This window comes from Ascaphus truei, chromosome 3, assembly GCF_040206685.1.
Source record: "Ascaphus truei isolate aAscTru1 chromosome 3, aAscTru1.hap1, whole genome shotgun sequence".
NCBI lineage: Eukaryota > Metazoa > Chordata > Amphibia > Anura > Ascaphidae > Ascaphus > Ascaphus truei.
In genome coordinates, this window is record NC_134485.1 from 7,106,277 (window position 1) to 7,127,863 (window position 21,587).

The 21,587-nt window shown below is 46.5% G+C and overlaps 1 protein-coding gene across 1 annotated transcript; it reads right to left on the reverse strand.

Moving 5' to 3' along the window:
- Nucleotides 1-6,894: 6,894 nt before the first annotated feature.
- LOC142491269 (OX-2 membrane glycoprotein-like) lies at nucleotides 6,895-18,617 on the reverse strand. Its single transcript, XM_075593574.1, has 5 exons — nucleotides 18,311-18,617; nucleotides 15,632-15,970; nucleotides 12,370-12,678; nucleotides 10,359-10,489; nucleotides 6,895-7,567 (listed from the first exon to the last, which is right to left on the reverse strand). The coding sequence occupies exons 1-5, from the start codon at nucleotides 18,354-18,356 to the stop codon at nucleotides 7,436-7,438; spliced, it is 957 nt and encodes a 318-aa protein (XP_075449689.1). The 5' UTR covers nucleotides 18,357-18,617; the 3' UTR covers nucleotides 6,895-7,435.
- Between the last annotated feature and the right edge of the window lie 2,970 nt (nucleotides 18,618-21,587).

The following is a 21,587-nucleotide window of genomic DNA, read 5'->3' on the forward strand; positions in this document are numbered from 1 at the left end:
TTTTGTGACTCAAGCTGAGTGCCACGAGTTCCATAGATGCCACAGCCAGTGAGGTGATCTGAACAGCTCAAGGGCTGCAACTGCCGATCGCGAGGGTCTCCAGGGAGTGAGAGACGCCGCTGACATCGCACTAAAGACAGCTGCTGCACCAGTGGGCTATACCTTCCCATCCAGATGACTACCATGTGGTAACATTGTGCAAATACTGCACAGAAATGCTCTAACTGTTTTATATTGATGTACGCCTAATACTTACCATTTTAACACCAATACAATTGTACTTAATATACTTCACTATTTGCGTTTTGCGCTTTTCTTTTGTTTTTTTCTCAGTGTACTAGAGTGCCGAGCCACTCTTTGATTCAGCAGCATACGCCACAAACAACGAATACATGGTTTGATTACACACTCTCTTAGCAGAGTAACACCTTTATTGCACAATATTTAAAGGTTTTTTCTAGGTGCTCTATAACACATTGTATAGTGGAAGACATTCAAATAAGGTGTTCTTTGGGTTGCGCACATATTTTTTCATTGTATATTCACTTCCCCGGTAAGTGTGTCTTTCTTATGTATTTTGTGTCCCATTGTGTGTATGCCTATTTTAAGTGAATAAATGACAATTCGCTTTACTAACTTGTTTTGCTTAGTGAATGATCCCGGTAAAAAGGTGTAAAGTGTCTGGTCTCCCGTGACAGTCCACGGTGGGTCTGAGCTGTATTTCAGAACATTGGATAGAGCAGCTGCAGGCTGTATAAGTCGTAGAGGGTCTGCTTCTATCCTGGTCTGATAGGCTAATACACAAAATGTGTTGGGGGTGTTGGGTGTATTGGAGGGTAGTAGAGGCGCAGAGAAAGAGGCATACATTTGCAGTGGTGCAGAGAATGAACTGGCAAAATACAGTAACATTTATACCGTATGAAGGATAAAAGAAAGGGAGAAGTCAAAGGTAAAACCTCAGGCAATGTACCTGTGAGACAGGGTAGATAGTAGTGTTATTGACTGTAATAGAGAAGGTAACAATGAGGCCTGGTGTGGGAGTGAGTATGAGGAGCTACCTCTTAGACATATTAAGTTTGAGGCGACAGAGGGTAAGTCAGGAATAGATTTCTGATAGACAACATGGGATTTTTAACTGGACTGGGGGAGTAGGATAAGTTGCAAATGATGACTGTAGCCAATGGAGTGTAAGGAATCCTTACCCACCACTGGTACTGCAGCCGCCGCTGCCTCGGCCCCCCGTCCGCCTCCGGCACCCGCGTCCACCACTGCAACTATCCCTTGCCCTGTTCCTGCACCCATGGTTGTCCCCACCATGGCCTCCAGTGTCCTCCGGGGTCACGCACGCCAGGCCGCCGGCATTACAGCATGCGCGCGGACCCGCGCATCTTAAGCGCCTTCACCCGCGGTTAACTCTGCCCCCGGCTTTCGCGTGACGTCCCGCCATGCTCCCGAGCAGCACACCCAGTTCTGACTGCCCCCTTATCTCCTGGTCCCTATCCCGGTCTCCGCTGGGACCGCGCCTCCGCTCCTCCCCTTCTCTGATTGGTGCCTGCTGGGTACTTAGTTCCTGGTTCCACGTTCAGTCAGTGCTCCGCATAATACTTTGTAGCTTAGTGCTGTCTGGTCTTGTGCTTGGCTGTCGCTCTTGTGTTTCAGCCTCCACGTTCCGCAACCTGGCCTGTCTGCGTACCTCCTCTGGATCTCGATCTTGGCAAACCCTCCACTACGCTTATTCTATACTCCTCGGACTCAGCCTACAGACTCTCACTACGCGGCTCTCTCTATTCCCAGACCATTGGCTTATGGACTCGACTACTCTGTCTTCTATAACCCAGGATCCGGCAAGAACCCGACAAACCCTTCTCTCCAGCCCAGACCCGGCTACGGTCAATACCACACTCAGGGCGCGCCCCCGCTGCTGTGTGTGTGTGGTGCTTCCCCTTCTCCCCTCAGAATCGGGGTCTTGTCAGGTTTGCGGGCAGCATGAGTGTTACACGGTGTTAATGACATCATCCAGAGAGAGCATGTATACAGAAGAGTACAGTAGAGCACCTAGAACTGAGTATACCAATAGCTAGAGCCATAGAGGTAGAGGGTGAGTTGGTAAAAGAGAACTGGTGGCATAGTGAGAAAGGAGGAAAACCAAAGCCACGAAAGTCCAAGAGGGCGAAGAATGTGCTCTGGTGATTCAGTAAAAAGTGAAGAAACAGGCACACGGTCTTAATCAGCAACAAAGAGGTTTAATGTGCCAAGAAAACCAACGTTTCGGCAGTATAATACTGCCTTCACCTTGAGAAAGGCAGTATTATACTGCCGAAAAGTTGGATTTCTTGGCACATTAAACCTCTTTGTTGCTGATTAAGACCGTGTGCCTGTTTCTTCCCTTTTTACTGGACTACCTTGGGACGTCAGGAGCTCCCCAGAACCAGTGCACCGGCAGCTAAGTACCCCACATTTACCAGTATATTTGTGTGTGTGCACTACATTCTATCTCTGATGGTGATTAACATTATCAAAAGCAGAGGAGAGGTCAAAAAGAATCAGAATGGAGCAGTGTCCTTGAGATTTGGCAATATATATACTGTAGGTCTTTAGCTACAGTTCTGTGGTGAATGCCGCTCCAGTTGAGTAGTGGGTAAGGAAGCTTGATTGGAGAGACTATTAGGTTGTTGAAGTTGAGAAAATTAAGTGCAGTATGTGTAAAGAAACAAGAAGAAACATAAGTTTAGAGGCAAGAGGGAGACAAGGTGACAGTTAAAAGGTGAGATAGGGTCAAATGTGTTATTCTTAAGAATAAGTTGGACAAAAGCATGCTTAAAATAGAGATGTTAAAGTATCACAGCAAAGAGATGAGCTAATGATATGAGTGTGGATGAGGACCAAGGTAGAAATGACAGGTTAAAGGAGATAAGAGTGAATGGAGTTGAGGTTGCATGTGGTGGAGGTTGAGGAGAAGAGCTGCAGAGACACTTTTTCCTTGGTAGATGGGGGGAAATGAGCCAATGGTAGAAGGAGCCGTATTAGGCCTCGGTCAGGCTCCCTGCTGGCGTGCTGAGGTGCTGGGAAAGCGAGTGCTTTCCCTGGCCTTGCGGTTGCTTACCGCACGCGCTGTCAGCGGGCCGTCAGGGGGAGGGTCGGGGGCGGGCGCGTCACTGGCCAGGGGCGGGCCAGTGACGTCACGGAGCTGGTTCACCCTCATTGGGCGAACCACTCATGTGACCGGCCTGTCGCGCCGACAAGCGGGGGTATTTTAAATTCCCCTAAGACCTGCGCTTCCGCGCGCTTGCGGAAGCGCAGGTGGGCCCCTACTAAAGCCGCTTTAATTGCGGCTGTAGGGGCTCAGGGCTGAGCTGGAGCGCGCGTCAGCACGCTTCAGCAAGCAAGCGCTAAACATGGCCGAGGCCTTAGAAAGGAGGGGTGTGGAAGGGACAGAAGGTACAGTATTTGGCTGCAATTAGGAGCACCTGTGGCGGAGCATCTCCATTCCAAACCTAATCGCGATTCCTGGAGAGGAAGGGGCGGTGAGATCATCATATGCCTGTACCTCTGATTCCTTATTGCCTAATAACTTCTTATACTTTGTAAGTGAGCACTTGTGAAGTGTCTTTTAATTCATTAAATTGTTGCACAGTTCGCGCTATGGTGTGTTCTTGTCCTCTGCTGTAGTGCACCCTATCCATCCCATCCTGGTCCCCAGACGCCCCTCTACGTGGGACTACTGTTCGTGTACACTTTATGTGTGAAATGCCTTTACTCACTGTCTGCTTGTGAGTATAACCTTTGCAGAATTTCATAGGATTATCATTTTTGTGCTATACAGTACTGTACTATTTTTGTGATCTCTCTTTTACATGTGCATGGTGTCCCACTCCCTTGTCACCTCTACTTGTTAAGAAAAAGAGCAGAGCTAAATCAGGACAGGATGAATTTGGGGTGAAGGAAATCTGTTAGAGAGTGCAACTTCAGAGGCTTTTAGTAGAGTGAGCAGGGCTGCCAACAGGGGGGGGGGGGAGAGGGCTGCCAATAGGGGGGGGGAACAGCTGGTGTAAAAAAAAATAAAGTGTCTGAAAAAAATGGCCGTCCTTTTTTCTCCCCCAGTAGGGGCCAGGGCCTTAACCAGCACTTTCCCCGAGTCCCCAGCCATGCTCCTCAGCCCCACCCACCATCCCCAGCTCTTCCCACTGTCCCTAGACCCCACCATCATCTCCTTGGCTCCCCCTGCAGTAGGGGCTGGGCCTTAGCTCCCACTGCAGTAGGGTCTGGGCCTTAACCCGCCCTGTCCCCAGCCCCTCCCACTGTCCCTAATACCCCCCACTGTCATCCCCTCAGCTCCCCCTGCAGTAGGGACCTGGGTAGCTGGACCTTCACCCGTGTCTCCCCAGCCACGCTCTTCAGCCCCCATCCCCCCACCATCCCCAGGCCCCTACCGGCATCCCCTCAGGTCCGCCTGCATTAGGGGGCCGGGCCTTAACCCGCACTCTTCCCAGCCACGCTCCTCAGTCCCTCCCACCATCCTTAGCCCCCCCCCACCCCCTCACTATCATTCCCTCGGCTACACCTGCCGTAGGGGCCCCTCAGTTCTGCTTACAGTAGGGGCCTGGGTGGCCGGGCCTTAACCCTCTCTCTCCCCAGACACGCTCCTCAGCCCCCATCCCCGCACCATCCCCAGACCCCTCCCCACCACTCCCAGGCCCCTCCCGGCATCCCCTCAACTCCCACATCCAGGCCCTACCTCCTGGTATCCTTCCCCACCCCTCAGTCCCAGGGCCTACTAGGATCCTTCCCCCCACCACCCTCAACCAGGTAGCTCCTGAGACCCGCCACCGGACCCGACCATCTCCAAGGTATGTCTTCTTTTTATATATGTATTGGGGGGAGTGGGTTTTTTTTTTATATGGATTGGGGGGAGTGGTGGTATTTTTATATGGATTGGGAGGAGTGGGGGTCTTTTTATATGTGTAACCTATATCCCCCCCCCCCCCAGACACATCTGCTATATCTAGGGTGCGAGAGGGCTAGTTACACGTGTATGAGTGGTGAGTACCTGTGAGGAACAGGAGGGCCTGAGCTTCCCGCAATGTTGTTGGGGAGACAGGACCAGGCTTCTGGGGTAGTTGCCTCATTGTCTTTAGTGATGGTGCAGCGCCTCCATCCTCTATACTCCCAGGGATATGGGATAGGACCCTTATAGAAGAGAAAACCCTGGTCCCAGGGTGGATACTCCAAATGTCTCTGATAAAAGCAGCAATGTATCTTTATTGTTTCCGAGCAGCACACAGCAGTAGCATCAGCACACAGCAGAAACAGTACACGAGACCCTCCAACTGTACAGGCCTCTCCTCCTCTCCTTCCCTCCAAGTGTGCTCTCTGTCAGGATGGTCTGTGGTGGGCCTTAATACCCCAATGCCCACCTCAGAGGGTATCCCTTGGGTGGGGGTTGAATCTCCCCATCACCCCCTCATCAGGGTGAGGGGCATTGGTCCACTGGAGCCTCTGCTCACAATCCAAAATCTTAGGCCAGAGTTCTCTCTTATTCCTCCAAATGTCAGGACAGCTAGACTAACCGGACTGTCAACTCCAACTCCCAGGGCAGACTGACATGCCACTCACAGGAACTGGGCCACTAAATCGAGTCAGCCCCGCCCTCATGATGTCAACAGTACCTCCCCTCTGCCTCAGGCCTGCAGCAGAGTCAGGGGCCTGCATCTTTCACTCCAGGCAGGGCTTTGAAGGGGGGAAACCCATGATTACTAGTGTCGCCTGCCCTTAACAGGACTTACCACAGTAGGAGAAAGATATATATAGCCCATGCTGTTTACAGGGGGCTACATATGTATTGGGAGAGTGGGGGTCTTTTTATATGTATTGGGGGCTTGGGGGTATTTTTATATGGGTTTGGGTAGTTTTTATATGTATTGGGGAGGGTTGTTTTTTTATATTGTTTGTGTGTGTGTGCGTATATATATATATATATATATATATATATATATATATATATATATATATATATATATATATATATATATATATATATATATATGTGGGGGGTTATATGTATTGTTTTTTTTTTTATATATATATGCAGTGGTTGACAAATCACCAAAAAATTTACTCGCCACAAAAAAAAATCTACTCGCCACCTAGTACCAAACGTGTGCTGCTTGGGCCAATATTTACTCGCCCGGGTATTAAATCCACTCGCCCGGGGTGAGCAAATGTATAGGTTTGTCGAACACTGTATATATGTATTGGGTAGGTGGGTTTTATTTATGCATTTGGGGGGGGATTTTTTTGTATGTATTTGGGGGTGGGAAGTTTTTTGGTATATATCATGTGGGGAGAATTGTGGGAGGGAATGAGTGAGCGTGGGGTAATTGACTTGACGGAGGGAGAGGAGTGCGTGAGGAAAAGAGGGAGTAAGAGTGAGACGCAGGGGAGAGAAATACATGCTACAGTAGGTGGGAGAGAGAGAGCGGGTGAGACGGAAGGGAGAGAAATACATGGGAAGAGGGGGGGAAGAGATGGGGCTTGTGAGGTGTGAAATGGGGGGGGGGGGGGGCTCACAATACCTCTGACACAGGGGGGGAGCTGCTAAAAATGTTTGTCCTGGGCCCCAGGATTTCTGTTGGCGCCCCTGAGAGTGAGTGCAGGAGCATACAAAGTGTGGGTGTGTAGCCATGGCTGGGGGTCGGAAAGTCGTGTCAGCATACAGGAAGAGCATAATGGTTTAGTGAGGAGGTTCTCTTAAATATGTGGGTGGGGGGGTCGCGGGGGGGGGGGGTTTAAAGCATTTGAGGCATTACCATAAATTGTTTGCGATTTCAGTAAAGTTGGGATAAAAAAGTGTACTGTATTAAGTTTTGTATGTATATTTTTATATAGCGCCATTAATGTACATACTGTAGCGCCTCACCGCAGTAATAAATGGGACATAATATTATAAATAACAAATAATAAATAACACATAAAGGGAATAAGCGCTTCTGACATAAATGTAACATTTAGGAAAAGGCGTCCCTGCCCAGAAGAGCTTACAATCTAAGTGGTAAGTAGGTGGAACGTACAGAGACAGTAGGACGGTGTACTGGTAAGTGCGGCTGCAGGGGGCCACAGTTGATGTATGAGGTATATGGTATCAGCCACGGAGCGACTCATACGTTCTACCTTGTTTATGCTGCAGTATATACAGTATCTCATATACGTGAACGTTACGTTTTCTAGTTTTGATAAATGTACTAAAAAGATTAATACATTTTCCACTCGTGAGACATGCAGGACATTGCAAAGCAGTGTAAAAGATCAACATAGGAGAAGGGAAAACATTGCAAACCCCCCATGTGCAAACCTGCTCACACAGTATCTTATTCGCTATAAACTGCAGTTACATTGTAAACAATAGTGTCGAAGACTCTCTAACACAACCACCATTTCTTCAGCTGGTCACACTTATTAACTTTACATGGTTCATACAGTGGCGTGTTTGTATACATGTTGTGCTGCCAACGCAATCAGACAGATTGGGGATCTTGCTTGTGGAAAATCCATGGTTATATTTAGAACATGCCTAAAAGGAAAACAAATTTTTCTTTGTTAAAAAATTCAAATAGTAAGTTAGGGGTCATCAAACACAACATTGGTTAGGTCAGTCACAAGTGTTAAGCAGGAGGAGTAGTGAAATATTTTGTAAGGACTTTATTACTTTATAATATGAGGAGCAAAGGGTTAAATGTCACTGTAAGGGCTATTATATACAGTATGCGGCCATGCTTGCCTATGCGAACGCGCGTGCACGTGTCGCATGCTTTTCGTGAGTATACTGTGTTGAGTGTATACAGTGTTGAGTGTATTTGTGTGTTTATGTGTATGTGTGTGTATGTATATGTATATTTGTGTGTGTTTATGTGTATGGGTGTGTATGTATACAGTATATATATGGGTGTGTGTGTGTGTGTGTGTGTGTATATGTGTATGTGTGTGTATGTATATGTATATGGGTGTGTGTGTGTGTGTGTGTGTATATGTGTGTGTGTGTGTATATGTGTATGTGTGTGTATGTATATGTATATGGGTGTGTGTGTGTGTGTGTGTGTATATGTGTATGTGTGTGTATGTATATGTATATGGGTGTGTGTGTGTGTGTGTGTGTATATGTGTATGTGTGTGTATGTATATGTATATGGGTGTGTGTGTGTGTGTGTGTGTGTGTGTGTGTTTATGTGTATTTTATTATTTATTAAAAAAAAACATTGGTAAAAATAAAAAAAATATTAGGCTTGTGCAGACACACATAACACACACACACACACACACACACACACACACACACACACATATACATACATTCAGAGCTGGTAGTGGCGCAAAAAGATGAATTTCTTCATCTTCGCAGCTGTCTGTCGGCTCCCCTCTCCCTGCCATGCGCGCGCGCGCCACCCTTGTATAGAAAGGCTGACTAGCGTCAGCCAACTAAAATTCTGCACGCGCGCACGGCGTAGCACGCCCCCGGCACATAAGAACGTGCCTAAGTCAAGCTGCAGTGCTGCCCTAAAGAGATTCTGGTAGGTCATAAAGGTTGCTGGGAGATTGTTTGGGAAAAATAAACGCAGTGTAATAGAAATCCTGAATCAAGAAGTTAGGGATAATTCTACACCAAGTAAGGACATAGGGGAAGGCTAGGACTCCCAATAGCCTCCTTGTGTTGGCCAATGTGTAGAGTGTGTGTACAGTACTTTATGTTTTTTTATGGCCACAAAGATTTGCCCTACAGAATGCTGATTTCTTATTCAAGAACCTGCTTTAAAAATGGACTTGATCCTGTTTGTGATGAAATGTGTGAGAAAAGCAGAAATGGATTTAAAAAAAATTACAATATCTGACATAAACCATGAAGAACCTCAAATAAATACAGAAAACACGTATTGCTACATTTCCTCCCATAACGCAACAATACGGATAATAACGGGGGAAAGACTGGTTTATGAGTAGAGATGGGTGAATTATTCAAAATCTGATCTGCACACAGATTTCCAAAGGTAGATTGGACAGTTAAACGTTTGTGCAGATACTCCTAAATCTGCCACCATTTTCAATACGCACACCCATAACATCCACCCAATGTGAATGTAGATTCACCCAGGTCCTGAACTATGGGTTTTGCTGGAGAAAGGAGAGACCTGGTTTAGGTAGCATCCCAAGTACTATATATATCCCCTCAACCCCCTCCTCCAAACATGCGAAGAGACAATTGTGCTAAAAAAAAGAGCACACCTGGGAGATATGCTAATGATATATGCAAATTATATTTAAATTAATATGTAAGTATATTTAAACACCCCAAACTTCCTAAAAGATTTCCACAAGTGCTATCCTGACAAGGCAGATCCTTGTGACAGACCCCACAGCCTCTGCTGTTCAGGGCAGCAGCTCTAGTAGTGTTAGCTAGCAGGATAGCACCTCTGGCACAACAAACTTTTGAGCTCTTCTGCTCACACCTGTAGTTCCCTCCCCCTCGCATCCTTTAAAAGCAGACCACTTCCACTACCTGGTGGCCAGGTCAATGTTCCTTGTGCACAAAAGAAGCACATAAGGGAAGGGAGGGAGGGAAGGAGGGAAGGAGGGAAGGGAAGGAGGAAAGGGAGGGGAGAGAAGGAGGGAAGGGAGGGAAGGGAAGGATAGGTGTGAGCAGCAAATCTCAAAAGTACGCTGTGACCGTGGACCTACCGAGCAGCTGGTTTAGCTCAGTGCTAGAACTGCTACCCTGAAAAGCAAAGGTTATGGGCTCTGATGCTGTTGGACCTGATAGTGTCGCTTTTCTCACAAGGTGTATACAAGGTGCCTTAAGATCTGGCTTGTCAGAATAGGCCTTGTGAAAATCTTTTGTGGGGTGCGAGTTATTTAAATATACTTTCCATATCTCATTAGAATATCTCTCAGGTGTGTTCCTTTTGATTACAGGTGTCTCCACATTTTACGTTTAGGGCGTGTTGAAGACACACACACACACACACACTAGTACTTGGGAATCTACTTAAACTATGTTGGTTTCTCCCTCTCCTGAAAACCCCATTTCTCATGATCTCAAAGTGCTATTAGTTTGCATATTTTAAATCAAATGTGTAAATTGTGGTGGTTGGCAAATTAGCTTTTATGTAGACTGGAAGGAACTTGCAAATTTGAGGTGTATTTAAATGTTGGGGAATTTGTTCCCATCTCTGTTCATGAGTAACTAATTTGGCCCTTCCTCAGGAAAACTGTGCCATAGTGAGCAGAGATTATTCCCATCCCAGGAGACGGGAATGCTCAGGCAATAGAAGGGACGAATGATGTGAAGGGGAACATCATTGGTAGAGGCTTACCCGAAAACTTCTGTGCTTCTTCTGCCTGCGGTAGAAGAAACAAAACCCCATAAGCAATCCACAGACCCCGCAGACACAGATTGGGATCAGCACAGGGAGAGCGTGTTCCGGCCCCGAAAAGTCTTCCCCTCCTTTTAAAGGAAAAACATGTAGTTAGTGATAGTATTTATATAGATTTATTTGGTTAATGATGGCATCTTATTTTGTACTATACAAAAACGCTGACGATACATTACATTGTTTAGAAGAATGCAGAATTATAATCTCAAGTTATTGTCCTGCAGTACTTGATAAATGCTAAGTACAAAACCCCAACCAATTGGGAGCATCGCCCTAAAGTGTTTGTGATGTTAACATGTCCCACTTTGCATGGTAAGGAAGCCCTGCAGTAAAGTTTAATGAGACCTGCTCCTCCCAGCACAGAATTGGCTAAATATAGTTTACAATAGGGACTCAGTAGTAATGTTCATTTCTCACTGAGGCCTTTCAATCTATCAATAAAGTACAGTATGTGCTTTCATATGTATTCTCTTTTTAACTGACAATGCTGAAAACGGGTAACGGCTTTACAAAAACATGTGTACAACGAAACGTTTAGGTGCGCACCGGGCAAAAGTAAAAGGAATGTGGTCAAAAGAATTCCCAAAGCAAATTAGCTTTCAGTCATTTCTTTAAGGAGGATACAGAAGATAAATAGATAAAAGGAACCGAAAAGAAATGGGAAAGAGAACAGACAATTATTTCATATACTGCAGTAACACAGAACATACAGTGTGTCCGCAAAGTTCAACCTGCGCTGAAAACTAATCGGTGATAGTTATATTGTAAAGGATGAAGTGAAAATTATGGTGCAGTGAATGGCTTTGGGAGTTCTCTCTGGATCCATATCTAAGCTTTTCTTAACTGTATCTAATGTATCTGCTACTACAGTCTCCAAAGGTACTGTAGTACTGTATATTTCAGGGGTGCTCAACTCCAGTCCTCAAGCTCCCAAAACAGGTCACGTTTTCAGGATATCCCTGCTTCAGCACAGGTGACTCAATCAGAGGCTCAGTTGAAGCAGGCACTGATGATTGAGTCACCTGTGCTGAAGCAGGGCAGCGCACTATCCCCACCACAATAACGAGGTCTTAGGCTGTGGTCCCAGTCATCACTGTGACACGCGCGCCCGGCGGGGGGGGGGGGAGAGGGCGGCGCGTGCACATCGCAAACCGCGGTCTGAGGGGAAAGAGGGAGATTGCGACCAGAGGGGGCATGGTCGGGAGTTTGCGGGGGCGTGGCCATGACCTCACGCGGCTGGTTCGCCCCCATTGGGTGAACCGCCGGCGGGGGCGTGACCACGCCTCCTTCGCAAGTTCTACACTCAATATCATTGAGTTTTAAAAAACTGCCAGTACGGCGCAGCTGCACCTTCAGCGGGAAGGTGAGTACTGGGCCCAGTCCCATTGAAGGGCGGTGCTTATACGCACAGGTTGCGCCGAGGACACTGGGACCGCAGCCTTAGAAGGTCAGTGAGAGACAGGACACCAGCAGACCGCACAGTATAACTGATTTAGGGACTCCAGTTCCAAATCCAAGTTATCTCCAAGAACAAGATTGCTGTAAGTCTTATTACTAATTACTCTGTTCTGCAGCCTTCTTGATTGCTTATCTAAACGTGACCAAACACGCTGCCTGTCTGCTTCCAAATCTGTACATGTAACATTGGTGTGTTCTGTATGCTGGAGTTAAGGCTGAAGCAGCAGTTCGGTGTTAAAGTCACTTCCTTTGGACTGGGTAAACCTTGTTCAAATTCCAGAGTCAACTCTCCCTGTGACAAATCACTTTATCACTTGTGCCTCAGATTAGATTGTAAGAAATCTGGGGCAGGTGCTCATTATCCCGGAAAAATGATCAGTACAGCGCTGTTAGCTATATATAGGAAAGCCATGTTATTAAGAAGAATGATTAAAGGAGCAGATACACACAAGTGCTTTCATTTGCTGTAGGAAAACCTAACATTATAACTTACTGGAATCATTTATGGACTCCGAGAGGGATATATCACTTTTGAGGGATGGGTGTCGCACCATACAGGTCACTTTGTTCTCCTGCAGGACTCTAGAGCAGACCTGTGTGAAGTTACTTATGACTGTCACTGTTTGGTCCGGATGAATGATGCTGTACTGCTGGGGTTTCCCTCGCATACTCTCGGTAAGGTTCCACGTGATTTCCGGGGCAGGTATACCAGTGGCTGAGCAGCTGATAACATGTCGTTTCTCTGAGCTCTCTGGCGAGAAAAGCAGATATGTTTCCAGTTTTGGTTCCAATATTTTTGTTTCTAAAAACAAAACAAAAAATACATGACACAATATTCTTAGGGGAACTGAGAAAGTTTAGATTGCATCACAGGTAGATTAGTGCCCTGATTAGCACTTTCAGTTTAATTAAAAATTTAAAATTTGTGAGTACAAAAAGATAGCAGGATAAATGGAAAAACCATTACACAATATTGTGTAGCTATGAATGTTGTATTTATGTAACCTACAGATGCAACTGCCAGTTGTAGACTGCTTGCCAAGGAAAATCTGTCACCATCTCGCAGTAACTCGTGAGATGGTCCACAGCAGGCTGTAATGGCCCATCGGATTAACACAGTGGGGGCCCTGCATTTGAATGGGACTAGCAGCCCAGTAGGATTCACACAGTTGAGTCCCATTCAAATGCAGGGATCCCCGCTGTGTTAATCTGTTGGGCCATTAGTCTGGCTGCAGGAATCTCGCAGCGTGGGATGGGTTTTAGTGCAGAATTCTCAAGGCAAGCGGTCTACAACTGCCAGTTGCAGCTGTAAGTGTTAATTTTATTTGTTACAGTAATTAACACATACAGTGCAGATGTAGCCAGACTAACATTCCCCAGAGTGGCGGGAATAAAATCCTTGTGCCGCGGCTCCGGGGAAAGTGAAAACCGAACAAAACCGAGACGCTGGCAGCTTTTCTTCTGCGTGGTCAGGAAATGCTGCATTCATTCTTCCGTGGCGTGCTTTGGCCGCAGGGAAGTAACTCTGGCGATAGCTGTATGTCAGTAGAAAAGCTTTTCAACTGTTCTAGGAGAGTCATAAAGGAAGATAAAGTTCACCAAATTGTTATATATTTTATGTGCCAGAGAAATTAGTTAGAAAAATAATAAGAACTTAGTGCTGAAGAATGATTGTGATAACTTGTTACCAGGAAGCAACATTTAAATTAATGTCAGAAATCGAACTCTATTGATTAAACTGTTCAAGGGGCAATTCAATGAAAAAAAGGATTTGTCTGAAATAAAGGAATTAAAAAAACAAAACCTTTATACATACAGTATTATAATCCCCAAATCATGGGGAGTCGGGTAATGTCAGGTAGAATATGAAGGTTGTGAGGGCTGTATATAATTTCAGTTTCATTTCAATGAATAGAGTTGACACTTCCCAGCACAGGAACGTTTGCATATAGAAGTGGGGCCAAATACTTATATGGTAACATGGCTGGAACTACTAGAAAACTACATCTAACAAAGATATGAGATGGCTTAAGTAACACACAGAGCAATGCTGGAAGTGATGATCTCCACATTTTATTATACTATAAAATACAGGAGGTGCTGATAATTAGAACAAAAATTAAGCTTTCCTTTAATACTCCAATTGAAAAAATAATATTAACTATGTTACATTTGCAGACAGGTTTGTTGCAGATAACTCAGATGAATGTCATGCAAGAAGAGGTAGTGTTTCTAGCTCACGTGAATTTACTGATACAGAAAGCATCAGGGAATATAAAGTCATACACTGCTATGGAAAGTTAGAAGGGCATTTACATACAAACCACCTCAACCCCAATAATAAAAGCAGTTTACGCAGTATAACATTTCTAATGTGAAACCCCTAATTAAGGTACCGTGCACTTATGCATGAACCTGTAACACAAACATTCATTCAGCGTAGTTGCATATCTAAAGGGTATAAATGCAATATTTACATAATAGCATATTTACATATCTCTAGGCAAAAAACTATTAGGTTGTTTCCAATTTCCCTTGTGGGTATTTCTAGTTATTGTATTGTCTTTATAATTACTTAGAGTTCTGTTTTTATTTCCCAAATACTACACTCAAAATACAATAAACAAAAGCGTCCTATCTTTCAGTGGTATGATTCAGCGAGGGACTTTCCTTTTAATGGGAAGTTTAGTTTTCCCCCTAATTACATCAGAGACCAGCTATACCCGTGAGGATTCTGGTACCACTTTAATTATTGTATGGATTGGTCTCTGGTCGCCCAAGTTTTCTTGATTTGTAATATTAGTATAATTGTATCACACTCACAAGCATCTTCTGCAGAAGTTACAAACCCATTATTGCAGCAGATAAAAATATCCCTGTGAAGCCCATTCACATGTCTCAGCCAGGTTCGCAAACCTGCCATTCCCCATTATCGCTTAGTAAACAATGTTTCCACTGCCGCCAGGGATTATGGGTAATGACATGCAAATGAGCACACGTGTCACCTTTTGTTTTGTGTCCATTTTAACATGGATCCCTAAAAGCTTCTGTCTGCCAAACATTATTGGAATCACTTCACTTTTAGCTGTTTGCCAAACTTTTGTCACCAGCCCCATCATGTAATGTATATTTGAGTCACCAGTCACTCACTGAGGTCATTCTCCCTCCACTGCAGAGGTACTGTATCTGAGAATGTTCACAGGTAGTGTTAGGACCGGCATATACTGGTCATGCCGTGACGTGGCTGCAGGCTTATACCGCTTTGGCCAAAGGGTTTAACAAAATGACCCTTATTCATGAGAATACTATCAGTGATGTATTTACTGTGTATTTTGTTACATTGGATGTAGCATTGGGTATTTTTGTTTTTCGTTGTATTCCACTCAAAATAACAAATAATTCATATACTTCAGGTACCGACTATCATCATTTTAGAATACAAGATGCTGTAGGATCTTTTTCTACCTAATTTGAACTTCTTCAAAAAAAACAAATCTAATTCCAGATTTTATAGTAACATTTTTATTTTAATAAGGTCCCAAAAGTTCTTAATATAAATAGCAAGGTTGTCTTATTTGCACAGTATCATTGGAACAGGCAGCATCTACTATTTAAGTCGACATCAACATTAACATTTTATGAGAAGGTCACAATTGAGAAGACTACAAAAAGCACAACTATCGCCTTACAGAATAGTAAATTAAAAGATGGCAACCCACACATTTGTTATATTGCAATCAGTAGACTGTCCTTACCGTAGACATCAAGGCAAACTCTCCCAGTGCTAGCTCCTACTGGAAACACATTGAAAATGCATTTGTAACATCCTTGATCCTCCAGATTCACAGATGTGAGCGTGATTGCTGAGACATTAGATGTTATTTGAGTGAATTGAACCATGCGCTTTGAATAGTGACCAATGAACTTCTGACCATAAGTTTTGCTGTAGGTAGCGATGGATCCGGTGAAGTTGCCGGACTCTTTCTGCCATGTCACTTGGAGCACATTCTTCGTGGTGATCAGTTGGCAATGGAAAGTCACATCCTCCCCTGCTGCTGCTGATAAGTTTTCCTCGTTGACTACCTTAATTGAACCTATAGTAACCAAACAAATAAAAGTAGTAATAAGAACTCTTTAACATATATTTACTAATCGCTGCGACACCCCGTAATGTATAAACAAAAGAATGGGGGCGCAAAGGAAGAGAAATGATCACTAAAAAGTGCAAAAAAATATCAATTTATATAGGCATATATTAAAAAAAGTAGTACACACTTACTGTACAATAAAAATAGAAATAGATTGTGTAGATCCTAACACATCAAGCTAGTGAATTCCACGAACGCGACGTCCGCAATCAAGGCAGAAAAACCCCTCTCCGGATAGCAGTTGGGAGTCACCAGACCGGCATCTCTGTGTGAAAATTCCTGCACTGGTGTGAAGCTGTTGGGTGTATCGCGTCGTCACGCAACTACCCAGCATGCACTAGCACTCCTGCGTTCGTGGAATTCACTAGCTTGATGTGTTAGGATCTACATGATCTATTTCTATTTTTATTGTAAGTGTGTGCTACTTTTTTAATATATGCCTATATAAATTGATATATTTTTGCACTTTTTAGTGATCATTTCTCTTCTTTTGCGCCCCCATTCTTTTGTTTATATGTGTGTGAGTGTTCTCTAGCCCCGCTGATCACGGGAGACGGGGAACAGCACTGAAGAGAGATTGCCATAGGAGATCTGTGATGGCCAGCGCGCACTTACCTTTCCACTACCCCGTAAGGTATGTAGTGAGTTATAAGGGGACTGCAGATTAGCATTGCATAGTAAATATGTTCCTACTATACAGTATGTCTTATCTTTTTTACCAAGACTCAAGGGGCTGCCATGAGATAAGGACAATCTAGCACACCAACAGATTCTGTATCAAAATAACCTTTCAGTACTAGGGTTCCAGAGCCACTGGACCCTCCACACTGTCAAGTAACGTGAGCGCTACTGAACTTGAGGGGGCTCTCTCGGCTGTGGACAGCTTGATGGGTCCCTGGTGTACCTGGTGCTTTGTGGGAGGGGTGTGGGGGGGGTGGGGAGGAAGGAAGTTCCCATTCAGTAGAGTCTCCTGTTTTATATATATCCCCTCAAACCTCCCTCCAAATAAGTTAGGGAGAGATGCCTGTGGTGAAAAAGTAGCACACCCGAGAGATATGCTAATGCTATACAAAGTATATTTAAATGAGTCACATCCCACACCTAAAATAGTTCCATAACTCCTATGCTGCCAAGTCTGAGGCCCCCCTTGTGATGAAGGGGGTACTGTAAGGCCCAACAGGATCAGAACCCACACCCCTGCCATTGAGGGAAGGAGCTCTATCATGGAACTAAACCAGATGCTGGGAAACGGCACAGTCACATATCTCTGAAATGTCTCAGGTGTCTTAGGTGTGCTCCTTTTAGTGCACAAGGAATATTGAGCTGGCAACTAGATGGAAATGGCCCCCTTGTAAAGGAAGCCGGAGGGGGGGGGGTACAAGTGTGAGCAGTAGTGCTCAAAAGTATCATGTGACAGTGGCATTGTTAGAGCTGCTGCCCTGAGTAGCAAACATTGTGGGTTCTGCTCTTCGACTGATTGAGCCACCTGTGCTGAAGCAGAGATATCCTGAGAACCTAACCTGGTGGTGGCTCTTGAGGACCGGGGTTGGCCACCCTTGCCATAGAATAAGGGACAAATTCTGATAAAAATGATTTATCTTTTGTTTTAGAGAGAGCTAATTCAATAATGTTTAGGGCAAATGCCCCCACATTTCCCATAGTCCTGTACCCCATCTTACAAGCCCTAAACGTACTATTTCTGCCCATTAGAAGAAAGAAAAGGGGACTATAACTGGCAAAATATTATGGCACTAACTAGACCAGGTACACAAGTAGGTTATTGCTGAGTTAAAAAGGGACAAAAACCCTTCGCCGTATAGCAAATAAAAATACCCCTTGTGAGCACGTTCACATGCCTTAGGCAGGTCCAGGAAGGCGGGTGTATGGACCTGCCTGAGAACTATAAATGTGCTTATACATGGGAATATACCATATATATCCCTAGGACTCCGGCTCCCACCTCAGCGACAGATCCTGCAGTCTGAGGGAAAGAGGGGTTACGGGGGCACAGATGTAGTCAGACCTACTGATTTCAGCACCGGGGAAAGCTAAGGACACGCGACCACTGTGGTCCCAGCCCCAGAAGATTAATGCGGTGGGGGGTCCAATTGGGAAGCATGGACCTCCCCATAGTGCGACAGCGGCAGATGCAGTCACCGGCACTACGCACTTTAGGAATGTACGGTCACGGCTCCAGGAGACGGTAAGTTTCGCTACATCTGAGATTTTTATTGGCTATAGAAGCCACAGTGTAATACAAAGGTAACAGAAAATAAATGCACTGACCTTTTACAAGACACCAGAGATAGCAGAATAGGAAGAGATGTTTCATCTTCACAGTGAGACAAAGCGATTATGGAATTGTGTGCTGCACTGATGCTGCTTTAACAGCAGCTTTGTAGTTCCTCTTTTGACACACTGGAAATTACCAAGGTGGTTCCTTGTCTTGGCTTGGACTTGCAGCATCCTCCCCTGTCTGTGTACTGCTGTTTCCGGACTACACTTCAGCTCTCAGAGCCTCACTGTTCCTTCGAGCTCTTCCCCTGCCCTCGCGCTGTGGTGTGATGTCACTGACACATCGCGCGACCTGTGGGCTTGTGCTTCTGGTGTCGGCGACTCCCCTGATAGTGTGTAGCCCTGGTCCCTCCTCGAGGTACCTCTCACCCACCTGGAAGGTTTGCGTGAGTGTCAACAGTGGTCGCCTTTGAAGTGTGGACTCTTAGAAGCTGTGCTGCTGTGCTCCATCTTTGCAGAAGTTCCGGTCTGGATTCAAAGACAGTTGCTTTATGGGTCTTCATTTTGCAGCTCTGCTGTAAGTAGGATTTTAATTTTACACCTACCGGATGTTTCAACTTATTAGTGTCTTTAGCCCTTCATTCATATGTTTGTTGTTTTATAAATATTTTATTTAATTGCATTAAATGTGTGATTATCCCTTTGCCAATTTTTGCAGTGTTTGTTTGTTTATATTGGTTTTTGTTTGTTGAACTATGATCTTTTTCTTTTGTCTTTTATGTCTGTTTGTTTGTCCATGAAACTTCACTGAAGATTCCCCTCAGGACTCCACTCCTTATACCCTTGGACTTTATTTGGTTAGTTATATCTTTTCAATTTGGAGGCGCCGGCTTCTCTATTTTTATTTATATAGCGCCATTAATGTACATAGCGCTTCAGGGGGTGTGACAGGGGGGGTGGCGGCAGCGGACTTACTGTGAGGCGGGGTGTCCGCTGCGGTGGTGGGCGGGAGCGTCAACAGAAAGCATGGGGCCCAGGACAAATGAAAGGAGCAGGGCACCCCCTCCCTCCCCCAACCCATAGCACACCTACCAGGGAAAAATATTTTTTAGCGCACAACTTGAACGTAACTGTTTTCTTATTGTCATACCGAAAAAAAGATTACAATACAACCTGTTTCTTTTTATATTTTCCACAAAAGACATGTGACAGAGTGGGTGACAGTGACTTGACAGTGGGCGCGTGACTGAGTGGGCGTGTGACTGAGTGACTGGAAGGCAGGTGCGGGGGGGGGGTGAAAGGCAAGAGCGGGGGTGAAAGGCAAGAGCGGGGGGGGTGAAAGGCAAGAGCGGGGTGGGGTGAAAGGCAAGAGCAGAGGGGGGGGGTGAAAGGCAAGAGCAGAGGGGGGGTTGAAAGGCAAGAGCAGAGGGGGGGGGTGAAAGGCAAGAGCGGAGGGGGGAGGTGAAAGTCAAGAGCGGAGGGTAGGGTAAAAGGCAAGAGCGGGGGGTAGGGTAAAAGGCAAGGGCGGGGGGGGTAAAAGGCAAGAGCAGAGCGGGGGGGTGAAAGTCAGGACGGGCGTGCGTGCTAGAGGCGGCAGCGGGCGAGAGGCAACGGCCTGGAGTGTGCGGCGTGCGGGCGGGAGAGACGCGGCAGCGGGAGAGGTGTGCGGCAGGAAGAGAGGCGACGGCAAGAAGTGTATGCGGCGTGCGGGCGGGAGAGATGCGGCAGGGAGAGAGGCGACGGGCGGGCGTGATAGCGGGCGGAGATGTGGCGGGCTTGGAGTGGTGGTGTGAGGGACTGGTGATGCGGGGGGCCGGTGGTGGTGTATGTGAGGCGGTAGTGAGAGGGGCTGATCCGGCGGGGGTGCGGATGGAGGTTGCGGCCCGGATGTAGGGTGTGGCAGGCGGGTTTCAGCGGCAGATGGCGGGCCGGTGTGAGGTGCTGCTGGGGGGGTTGCAGCGGCGCTCGGTGAGGAGGAGAATCTGTGGCTGCACTGCGCTCAGATGGGCACGCGGTGTAACCATGGAGGGCGGGTCACACAGGGGGGTGGGGCGAGGTACACCGGCCAATGAGAGCCGTGGTAGGGTGGGACACGGGAGGGGTGAGCCAATGAGAGCTGTGGGAGGGCGGCTGGCCCGAGGGAGCAATCAGATTGGCCCGAGGCGGAGTGACGGACCAATCGGATTGCCCTTAGACACAGGGACATACAATGGTTTCAAAAATATATATATAGATATTTAGTCCATTTGTATCCGGGGGTTTTCTGACGCGATCCTGTCCAGGCTCCCCTGCTTCAAACTCAGTGCCACTCAGTTCTTTACACACTGAGCCACTCTTTCTCCCCTCTCTTTCCCTTCCTCCCCCCTCTTTCCCTTCCTCCCCCCCTTCCCAGCCCACCCTCCTCCCTAACCCCCTCCCTTCACCCACCTACCCCCGCCCCTCCCCCTCCACATACCCCCACCCCTCCCCCTCCACATACCCCACTCCCCTCATCTTTCCCCCACCCCTCATCTCCCTCCTCCTTCTTCCCCTTCTCTCCCTCTTCCCCTCCTCCCCTTTTCCACCTGCTCTCCCTCCTGTCTCCCCTCCCCACCTTTCCCTTCCTTCACCCTTTCCCCACTCCCTCCCCCACCCTCTCCTATCCCCCCTTCTGCTCCCTTTCCTCTCCCCAACCCCTCTCCCTCCTCCCTCTCCTCCCTCTCTTCCCTCTGCCCTCTGTCTTCCACCCCCTATCCCCCAATCCTCTCTAAAAAATACAGCCAAAAAAGCACAGTTTTCAATAGTGTATAACAGTCTATTTGTGCCTGTAAACGTCGGTGCAGGTACTTGGTGTCCCTTTGTATCAAGGACACACACCTGCGGTTTACATGGCTTGGCCATCCTAGCCCAAAGTCCAGGGTTCTTGAGACCAGAGTCCATCAGCATAAAGGGTTTAAAGTGACCAAAGTCCCTCTGCACCAAGGCCAGGCAGGTACAGACAGATGTCCTGGTGTACCTCTGTATCAAGGCCTCGCAGGTACAGACAGATGTCCTGGTGTACCTCTGTATCAAGGCCTCGCAGGTACAGACAGATGTCCTGGTGTACCTCTGTATCAAGGCCTCGCAGGTACATACAGATGTCCTGGTGTACCTCTGTATCAAGGCCTCGCAGGTACAGACAGATGTCCTGGTGTACCTCTGTATCAAGGCCTCGCAGGTACAGACAGATGTCCTGGTGTACCTCTGTATCAAGGCCTCGCAGGTACAGACGGATGTCCTGGTGTACCTCTGTATTAAGGACACGTACATACAGTCTGTACACAGAGCAGGGGAGAGAGACAAACATTTC